At 37.5% G+C, this 10,543-nt stretch overlaps 1 protein-coding gene across 1 annotated transcript; it reads left to right on the top strand.

The window, feature by feature from the left end:
• The first annotated feature begins 1,028 nt into the window (after positions 1–1,028).
• On the top strand, positions 1,029–2,335 carry LOC116117756 (probable membrane-associated kinase regulator 4). Its single transcript, XM_031403776.1, has 2 exons — positions 1,029–2,056; positions 2,088–2,335. The coding sequence occupies exons 1-2, from the start codon at positions 1,083–1,085 to the stop codon at positions 2,161–2,163; spliced, it is 1,050 nt and encodes a 349-aa protein (XP_031259636.1). The 5' UTR covers positions 1,029–1,082; the 3' UTR covers positions 2,164–2,335.
• Positions 2,336–10,543: the final 8,208 nt, after the last annotated feature.

Genomic DNA, 10,543 nt, shown 5'->3' with positions numbered 1-10,543 from the left:
CACATGTAGATTTGTAAAGGGGTAAAAAAAAGCAAACAGTTAAACTAAGGAAATTAAAAAGCCTCAACCTATTTTTGTTTTCTATGATCGGAGTGTTTAGGCCAGTTTACGCATACCTTAACTAATCTTTCGAGACTTTGAGACTACCGTCGAGTAAGAATTCTAGTGGCTACTTTTATTAACACCCAAGGAGGGCTCAAACTCAACCCAATTAATTACTCCTAAGTGGATACACTTTTATGCATGTCAATATCATGATTTCAAATAAGATGAATGCTGATTAATACATTTCCACTCTACTTTCATTTTCTCAACACTGTTGAATAGGCTTTGAAGAGTCAATTACATTGAAACTATCAATAAAAACAAAAGAACCCACTGTCCCCTTCTCCATTGTAGTGGAAGATACTCACACTTCTGCATAAAACGTTTCAAATTCAAAGTATGAATACCATAACATCAAATCATCAACGCATGAGAGCTTGGAAAACTAAACAAGACAAACAAGAGTACTCCAGCTAGTTTATCCACTGGTTTTTAGTCCTTACCAAATTATAATGATTCTGATTCATGATTTGATCTCACATAATCCTGCTACATGTTAAAAGTACTGAAACTTTGATTTTTGGTGACAAGAAGTCTCAATCTGAAAAGGGTAAAGGAAAAAAAAAAAGAAAAGAATTTGAATAGTTTACCATTAGAATGCAGAAATTTAAGTTTTGGAAAAGATAGAAGTGAAACGAAAAGATAAAAAAACATAATTCAAACAAAAGTAACTGTATAGGAGCCACATATATACTGATGAAAAAGATATAAGCAAAGACATATAGGTCACTGAGTGTCTAGCTGCTGAATCCACATTTGTATCTGCATTTTACTATTTGGAACCATTCAAGATATTGAAAAAAGAAAAGAAAAATCTGACAATGGTTTTCAATATAATTTTTTTCACTTTCTAAGTTGTCTACATCTTTACTTTTAAGTGATGCACTGTCTGCCCTCCTCCTCATTCACCAAGCTCAGCTCTCCATAAGCATCTTCACACACAAGCAGAGAGAGAAAGAGAAAATAGTTCACATGAGATGGCCAAAAACCAAGCTTTATGTAATCATGTAGAAGATGATTATATTGATTTAGAGGTTAGTTCTTCCTCAAAGTTCTTGTGTTACTCCATCAACTCTCCACCACACAGCAGGGAGTTTGAGTTCCAAATGTGTTCTGTTTCTCATGACAGAGAGTCCACAACTACTCCTGCCGATGATCTTTTTTATAAGGGTAAACTCCTTCCTCTTCACCTTCCTCCTCGTTTACTAATGGTTCAAAAACTCACTACCTCAGAGAAAAAAACACAAGATTCGTCTGAAGAAAGCTGTGTCATTCCGTTTGTTACTAGCTCTGGTACTACTGCAACTAATACGAGTACCCCATTAGAATCTTGTAATGTTTCGCCGTCAGAGTCTTGCAGAGTTAGTAGTGAAATAAACCCAGATGAATACTTCTTTGACTGGTCGACTGAAATGAGTGGTTTCATTGATGGTGATCAGTCAAAGAAGTCTTGGAACAGAAAGCTCAAGCTGATTAAGAAATCTTCACTGGGTCAAAAGCTCAAAGCATCGCGGGCATATCTCATGTCTTTGTTTGGTAAGTCCGGCTGTTCGGATGAGTTCTGCGCCAAAGCAGCTTGTGATGTTGAGCCAGAAAATATTTCAAAAGGCAACACTTGTTTAAGCAAGTCCCCGTTTGGAAAAATTGGTAATGATAGATACAAGATACCTACTACTTTCTCCAAGAACATTAAAAAGGAGATGGTTGAGGATGGTGCTAATAATGTCCACAGAAGGTCCTTCTCAGGAGCAATTCAAAGGCATTCTGCAATGAAGTGTTTATCTTCATCAACATCTACATCTTCATCTGGTTCTTCTTCATCTTCATCTTTTTCATTCAGTTCACTCAGGTTTTATGATTTACAGTTGCTCAAGAGGAGTAGCAGTGCGAATTCGGAGATCGAAAATTCAATCGAGGGAGCAATTGCTCACTGTAAACAGTCTCAGCAGTTGTTTACTTCAAGAAAAAACAGCAAATGAAGCAGGGGTTTGTTCACTATCTGCTTCAAGGATTTCAGTCTGTGGAGACCAAGAAAGACCTAAACTTTGCAGCATATGAATATGTTACTAATAAAAAGTGGAAAAAACCACCATGAAGGAGAAAGAGGTATCATTTACTGAACCAGAGTTGTTGATCATAATACTGTAATATTATGTGGAAAAAACCACTGAAGTCTTTTATTTGTTCAATAAAGGTTAAATCCTACATGTTTAGTTATCGGAGGTTTTATTGTCTATATAAAGTGTAAGCGCCACTCTGTTATCCTCCTTTTGTACCTGTACACGTTATTACTTAATTGAGTAAACGACATTTGCCCACTCAAGGTTTGACAAATCTACAAGTTCCCACTCTGGTTTCATAAATTGCATATTTCCACCTTTAACTGGTTAATCTAATAGTTAAAAGGATAAAATGGGCATTTCAAAGATAAAAATTTCAAAATAACCTTTCACTTCTCAAATTAACTCCATCAAAAAATTTCAAAATAACCCTTGACTTCTCAAATTCACCCCACCGGCGATTTCAAGCCATTCCGACTTGTTCTCGACGCAGCTGACCTCTCTCGACACTACCATTACAATCCCCTCAACCCTCACATCAAAACCCCTAACCTCCTTGCTTTATTAAACCCCCAATCGCTAGCCGCTACTCTTAGTTTCAATCGGCATTTTATCCAAATTCCAACGGGTCTCGGCACTGGAAACCACCCCTAACACCACCAATAGCATCACTGGCTTCCCCCCATAAAAAACCCCAACATTGCCGACCGCAATTGCCTGCCGATCGTCGCCGCCTCTCCCTTAGGTTTTCGCGTTTTGTCGCACCTTTCCAGCCAAATGTTGGCACCTCGCCGAGTTGCAATCGAGTGAGAAGGATAAGAGGATGTTAATGGTGATGTCAGGGAGGTCCAATGGTGCCGGAATTAGGCTGGATTCTTGGCTTAGTTGGGATCCTTTGGGGGTTATTTGAGAGAAATTTGAGATGTAGTGGTTATTTTTAGAGAAAAGTATCGGTGTTAATTTAAGGGTGGGAATCTGTAATTTATGAAACTAGGGGTGGGCACGGAGATTTGCCAAACCCTGGATGGGAAAATGTCGTTTACTCTTACTTAATTATAGAGGCTTCGAGCTTAAGTAAACTCAAGATTTTCCAAATATAATTTAATTCTCCTCTCATAAATTTTAATATTATAAGTTTTACTCTGTTAATAACTTTGAAAAGAGTATTTGAGGCTATCATTTTCACATTTGATTAATGTTATAAGTTCACTTTTATAAGTTTTACTCTGTTGATGACTACATTTCTGTTGACAAGACTGAAATAGAACAGTAAAAAAACACAAGTATCAACCATTCTCCTAAGTGATGAAAACTTTATATAAAGTCACCAAAACTTTTCTAGTGCTATGGATTCTGTATAATCAAGGTGTTTCTTTTTTCAACAACAATTCTTTTAGGCTCGTTGAACTAAATTTCAATGGCTATTTTAGGCTTTACCTACCGTCTCTTTTTCAACCAAAAAAACTGTGGGAAATAAAGCATATCTGTATAAAAGTGAGGAGAATCCATCCTTTTTTTTTTTTTTTTTTTTTCCCTTTTTTCCCTTTAGTAAAGGGGAAGTTCAGAGTCAAATCAGATGAAGTTACACAAAGTACAGTGCTGCATTATCTCAATCAAATGTAATTTTTTTTTTATACCAGATCAGAAGCTAGTACTAATTTATCCAGAAATTGCATCATTTTTAATTCCTTTCTGAAGTATTACAATATTTATAACGTAATGATTGTTATCACAACATGTCACCTGGCTGCATATGAAGAGAATCCACAGGCATATTGCATATAATAGTATGTCTTTGTAAAAATTTCGTGACAGGAAATAATATTATACCAAGATTGATTGATGTTTAATGAAATCTAATGTAGATCTATCAAAAGCAGACAACTTGTTCCTCCAGTTTACTGCTCCTTCTCCTGATTTTGACAAAATATTACACTAAGCAAAATTGAAGTAACTAAAATACAAATACAAGATTTTGAGAGGCAAAGTAATGAAAGCACACGACAAGTTATGCTCTTCCCGACTGATAACATGCTTGTCTCCGCCGAGAACAGGGGAAGAACAGGCTGCTATGTCCTTATTGAAAACTCTAATTTCAATAGATTATGAAACAGACTGCTGACATGTGACCCACATTATCTAATATGAAATATGGAATGCTGAAGATATTCATGCTGGAATCAAGCAATTGTTGATTTACAATTATTTGATTGTACATTGTAATATTTTGTTTATTGTGTTTCCTTTACTGTATTATTTCATTACCTTTATTGTATTCAAAGTCATTGTATAAATTGGCTCATATACTCTTTACAATATACAAGTAATACAATTACAATTGTCTCTTGCTTGATATTCTTTGGTCTTCATTTCTGCCCTTTTATCAAGCTCCCTTTGTAGGCATTCTTCGGCAGTCTTGTGGCCCTTTTGCCACCTTCAATCTTTAACTCTGACATGGTATATCAAAGCACAACCTTTGCTTCCGCTACAATCCTCTCTAAGTCATTGTTTCTCTAAACCTGCAAAACAAGGCCATAAGATTAGTTTTTTTTTTTGTTTTTCAAACTTCACAAAATGGATTCAACCAAAACAACAATTGAACTAGACTCAGAATCCATAGCCACAAATGACAGCCCACACAACCAAACTCCACTAGGCCCAAACATCCACACTGGTCAAAATCATCCACCAGAGCCCAACCAACAACTCAGCTTCCATTTTCAACCCGGCCCATTTCCATTCGAGTTTATGGGTCAAAACCCTAACCCGATGAGTCAAAATCCCTACTCATCCGGTCAGAATCCCTACCCCTTTTTCCAAATCCTCCCAGCCTCCACCGATCGACCGGAACCAGGGGATCCCCTTTTCTCACTGATTTTCGATGGCTCTGAACTCATGCTCGTTAAACAACCATTAACAGGCTCCCAAAATTATGCCACCTAGGCCAGAGATTTCCAGCGAGCTCTGGTAACCAAAAATAAAGAAGGGTTCATCGATGGAACCCTTCCCCAACCCACTGAACCGCATCTAATCCAGCACTGGATCCGGTGCAATACCCTCGTTCGCGCCTGAATCAACAACTCCCTGACCCAGGAGATTGCTGTCGACTTGCCTCAGACAGAAAACGCACATGAAATGTGGACAAACATCCGAGAGATGAATGGCCAACTTGATCTCGCAAAGATTTTTACTTTGCGCAAAAATCTCCTCGAAATCAAACAACACAACCTGCCAGTCATAGTATATTTCAATCGCCTTTCGGCGATTTAGAACGAGCTCGAAGCTATTGAAGAACCGATTGAAGGGCCCTTCACAATTCTTCACCAGATCCAGCACCTGAAAGATCAGAACAGGTTAGTACATTTTTTGCTTGGTTTGAATGACAATTTTTTGTCTTTTCGAACTCAGATGTTGGATACGACACCAGCGCCATCTCTCCAGCACACCTACCAACTAGCTGTGCAAGACGAGAGCCAGAGGTCGGCTTCGTCTAAAACCCAACCCATCATTGAAGCTGCGGCTTTCACGGTCCATCCCCAACAACGGCAGACTGAGATGAAGAATGGAAACGAAAAGGGGCGGCTAGGGCACACTGACAGGGACAACCATTTTTTATATGGAGGCATCAATGGCTCAGATCCCTCCTCTTCATCCAATGGCTCACACTCAACTAAGCTTAATAATGGTTTGGGCTCACCTTTTGTTCATAGCCCAAATCCCAGAAACGTCCAAAATTTTGCAGCTGGCCTAAATTCGGGAAATAGCCCAGTCCACTCCACCAATTTTAATCCCTCTCATGGGCCCTTCAAGTCCAACAAAAATCGTTATTGCAATTTTTGCAAAAGGAGGAACCACACGTGAGACACGTGTTGGAAACTTCATGGCCGCAACCAAAATCAACGGTCTGGATCGGCCACTGCCAATCAAGTAAGTCATCCTGTCAATTCTGAGAATAATGTTGCGGCTCCTATGTTCAACCAAGAACAGTATCGTCAGATCCTGCAAATGCTGAATCAAAGTCCACAGGCCAATACAACATCCTATGCATCTTTTTGTTCCAATATCACCAAAGAAGATTTTTGCATAATTGATTCAGGGGCCAGTGACCACATCATTTGCGACCCCAAACATTTTTGCCACACATCCCATATACCCTACACCTCAGTCCGCATGCCTAATGGAACACATGCACCAGCCACTCAATTAGGCACTGTTCATCTCAATCAACATTTAATCCTTCATAATGTCTTGTTGGTTCCTGCTTTCCATTTCAATCTCATCTCTGTTTCCAAACTATGTCAAGATAATGCCTGTGTCTTAAATTTTTTTCCTAACAAGTGTGAATTTCAGGACTGTTCGACTGGGAATCTGATGGGCTCGGGTAAAGTTCACCAAGGCTGTAAAACCCTCCCTAGCCGAGTATTTCCTAAGTATCCCTTGGCCATTGAGAACCTAGAAAACACACGCCTAGGAAAGAAGTTTATTTTAAAATCCTATTTAAAGAATAAACTTGTAGTTTAAAAAAATATATCTATTTTTATTTTAATTTAATTTCTAAACTATAATAAGTTCATTGTAAAAGTAAAAAATGTAGTTTCCTTTCTTGGAGTACATTATGAAATCCATAGCAGTACTTACGAGAACATATAGACTTTTACAAAATTTAGTAGCAATTTGATTTCCTTTATTAACACAAACATATATACTCCATAATAACATGGACATATGTACTGCATTATGAGATATAAACATAATTACTACACTAAATACTAGCAAAACCATTCAATAGTCATAATTAAAGCATCCCTTCATACTCATAGCGTCCCTCGGAATGCTCTCCCAGCTTCATGTCTTAATCCTTACCTGCAAAACATTTCGTGGGGTGAGCGCTAATCGCTCAGTAAGGAATATGGCCATTTAAAAACTATTAAGGTTCATTATACAAGTATATTACTTAGGACCTTCTTACCTACAAAACATAACCTTCATTCTTTGACATAACAAGTTCATAAAACATATCATACACTTTGAACTTTTCTCATAAACATAAGTCATAACATAACCATACATAATATAACATAGAACATATATGACTTATGAAATATTCATGTACATGGCATGCTTATTTCTTTTGTCTTTATACTTGATGGTTTCATTAGTCTTTGTTATCCGATCGGATTCATTTGAACCATTACCTTGTTCTTGGTCGTCACCTCAAAGGACTCATGGTTTCCATAAGAATTCCATTCCTCTGATCTTGGTTTATACCTCAAGAGACTCATGGAATTCATTCTTTAACATTTCATAAATTTTTCATAAGACAACTAAATAAGCTATATGCATTACCATTATGAATGCAAACATATGGACTAACATATTCCATGCTCAATCATACTATATTCTCCTACTAAACTTCTTAACTTAATTCATTCAATTTCTCATACAATACAAGGAATTTCAGTAGTAAGATTATTCAGGGGTTTATTAGAATTAGAAACAAATGGGAATTTCCATTAAGAAGGTGGATGCCATACAGTTCGTTACTTTCAAGCAATTTTTCCATTATCTTCTAATTCGAATTTATTTTTGGCTAAAACATAAACGTTTTAGGTCTGTTTCTCAACTTTTTAACACTTCAAGAATCAACTCAATCAGACTTCTATAACTTCAGTTATGACTGATTCAGTGAAGCATGTACAGTATAAGTCTCAAAAAGCCAAATCCGAATTCTATTCATTTTAACCATGTCACCTTCATTTGCACATTCATATCATTTGCCATATCATTCTTAGTATAAAAGGCCATAAAAACCTCCCTTTTTACAGAACCAAAAAGTGCCAAAACATCGTCCAACTACAAATCTCTTAATTGGCATAATCATCCTCCACATGCACACATACACCAATCAACACACCCATTTAAACAATCCATAACCAAAACATAGCATCACACTCATATTAACATAAATAAATGTAAGTTTCATAAACCCTAGGTGTTATCAATTGTAGTCATAAGGGAGATTTTTTCCTTACCTTAGTATTCAAAGCACAAAGACACTCCTCCTTAGCTCCAAAGGTTCACCCTTTCTACCTTATACATATAATCACTTATGAATTTCTCTTTTAACTAAAAGATCAGAACAACTAGGGTTTTGAAACTCACCTTAAACTCTGAAATTGAAGTTCTTTAAATGTGGATGGTGATCTCCTTTGAAAATCAACTTGAAATCCTATGAAAATTTGAGAATAAAATGCTTGGATTAGTGGCTTTTATGGTGGATTTAAGAGATGAAGAAGATGATGATATGTTTGGGGTGTACAAGGCCGACTCCTCTCTCTTTAAACCTTGTAAATATTTATTCCATTGTTGCTCTAATGTGATTGGTCAATAAAAGTTAGATATAAGGGTCATTTGGCATAAATTTTTCATATAAGGGCGTTTTGGTCATTTCTACCACAACATAAAGATTAACACTCATTTAATGCCATTTGACTTCTTTAAAACACTTAACAATTAAGAAATCCCATTAGGTAAATGACTAACTTACCCTTGGTGCACTTTTGTGGATACTTATTACATATGGACTTGTATGAAAAGACCATTATACCCTTGGTTACCGTTTACGCCATTTAACCATATCAATCAACTTTATGACCATTCTACCCTCATTTCTCTTCAATGACATCACCCCTTACACTTTATAATGGTCACATCTCGAAATACATGTAAATTGACCATTTTACCCTTCCATTCAAAAAAAAGAAAATTACTTGAAAGGTAAATTTCATACCTTAGGGCATCGGAATAATAACACGGGGTTTACAAAGGCCTTTATTATTGGATAGGTGCCTCTGATGCTACAAACTCACTGTCTTGTATTACTAAAAATAAAAGTTCCTTTAATACAAACATTAATAAAACTTCCTTTATTTTGCATCAACGTCTGGGTCATAGTGCCTCTATTCCGCAACCTAATTGTCTCATTTATCCTCTTGCAAAACAGTCCCGCATAAAATTTCCCAAACACACGCCTTCCGCAACCCGTAAGTTTTACTTAGTTCATATGGACATATGGGGTCCATATCACACCGCCAATCACGATGGCTCTAGATATTTTCTTACCATCGTTGATGATTACTCTCGGGGCACCTGGGTCTACCTCATGCAATCTAAAACACAGAAACTCACTCATATCAAACATTTTTTGTCCATGGTCAAAACCCAATTTGAACTTTCCATTCAACGAATTCGAACTGATAATGCTAGGGATTTTTTCAACACTCAATGTTTGGACATTTTTTCCTCTCTTGGTATTATCCATGAAAGTTCTTGTGTCTATACCCCTCAACAAAATGACCTCATCGAACGGAAACATCGACATCTTTTAGAGGTCGCCCGTGCCTTAAAACACCAAGTCAATATTCCTACTACCCTTTGGGGTGAGTGTGTGGTCAGGGCCACCTATCTAATCAATAGGATACCGAGTCGGGTTCTAGATGACAAGACACCTATGAAATTCTTTGTGGTCAATCGCCTACAGTTGATCATCTCCAAGTGTTTGGGTGTTTATGCTACTCTACAAATTTAAGGCGGCATGATAAATTTTCTCCTCAGGCTATTTCATGTGTTTTTATGGGTTACCCAATGCACCAGTTATCGACTATATGATATCACCTCAGAGAAATTTCTGGTTTCTAGGGATGTGGTTTTTCATAAAGCTTCTTTTCCTTTTTTAGATAGGTCCCCATCTCATGAATCACCACAGGCTCCACCCTTTTTGGAAGATCCTTCAGCAGTTGACCTATCCAGACAGTATTATACCTTGCATCCCATTCCAGATATGGGACCTCCCACGTCGACCTCTGATCCAGTTTCCTCAGAAAAGCCGCTTTCTAGTCCATCTTCTAGTCCATCTCCATAAAACCAGCTTCACAATCCACCTCCTCCAGATAACACTCCTATTATTCCCGATCCTCCTCAGAGACGTTCCACAAGGGTCACTCGCCCACCTATTTGGACAGAAGATTATGTTTGTCCTACCATCCAGACTACCACAGGTACTACTTACCCTACTTCTAACTATGTTACTTATGATCGATTGTCTCTTGCCCACAGGATTTGCATCAATCAGATTTCTACCCAACAAGAGCCTTCTTGTTATTCTAAAGATGTTCCTCATTTACATTGGCATCAGGCCATGGCCGATGAACTCAATGCTCTCTCTCAAAACCATACCTGGGATCTTGTTCCTCGTCCTTCTCACAGGAAACTCATTGGTTGCAAATAGGTTTACAAGATCAAGCACTGTGCTGATGGATCCATTGAGCGTTACAAGGCTCGTCTCGTTGCTAAAGGTTTCACCCAAAGAGAAGGTTTTG

The sequence above is a fragment of the Pistacia vera genome, unplaced genomic scaffold (genome assembly GCF_008641045.1).
Source record: "Pistacia vera cultivar Batoury unplaced genomic scaffold, PisVer_v2 Contig820, whole genome shotgun sequence".
Lineage (NCBI taxonomy): Eukaryota > Viridiplantae > Streptophyta > Magnoliopsida > Sapindales > Anacardiaceae > Pistacia > Pistacia vera.
The sequence above is the reverse complement of the archived record's forward strand: the minus strand, read 5'-3'. Positions and strand labels throughout refer to the sequence as shown.

What these genes read in the sequence shown, in the direction of transcription:
- LOC116117756 (XM_031403776.1), top strand. Translation starts at nt 1,083, where the DNA reads ATGGCCAAAAACCAAGCTTTATGTAATCATGTAGAAGATGATTATATT. An exon ending in TGTAAACAGTCTCAGCAGTT is followed by an intron (nt 2,057 to 2,087) that starts GTTTACTTCAAG and finishes AGCAAATGAAGC; the next exon opens with AGGGGTTTGTTCACTATCTG.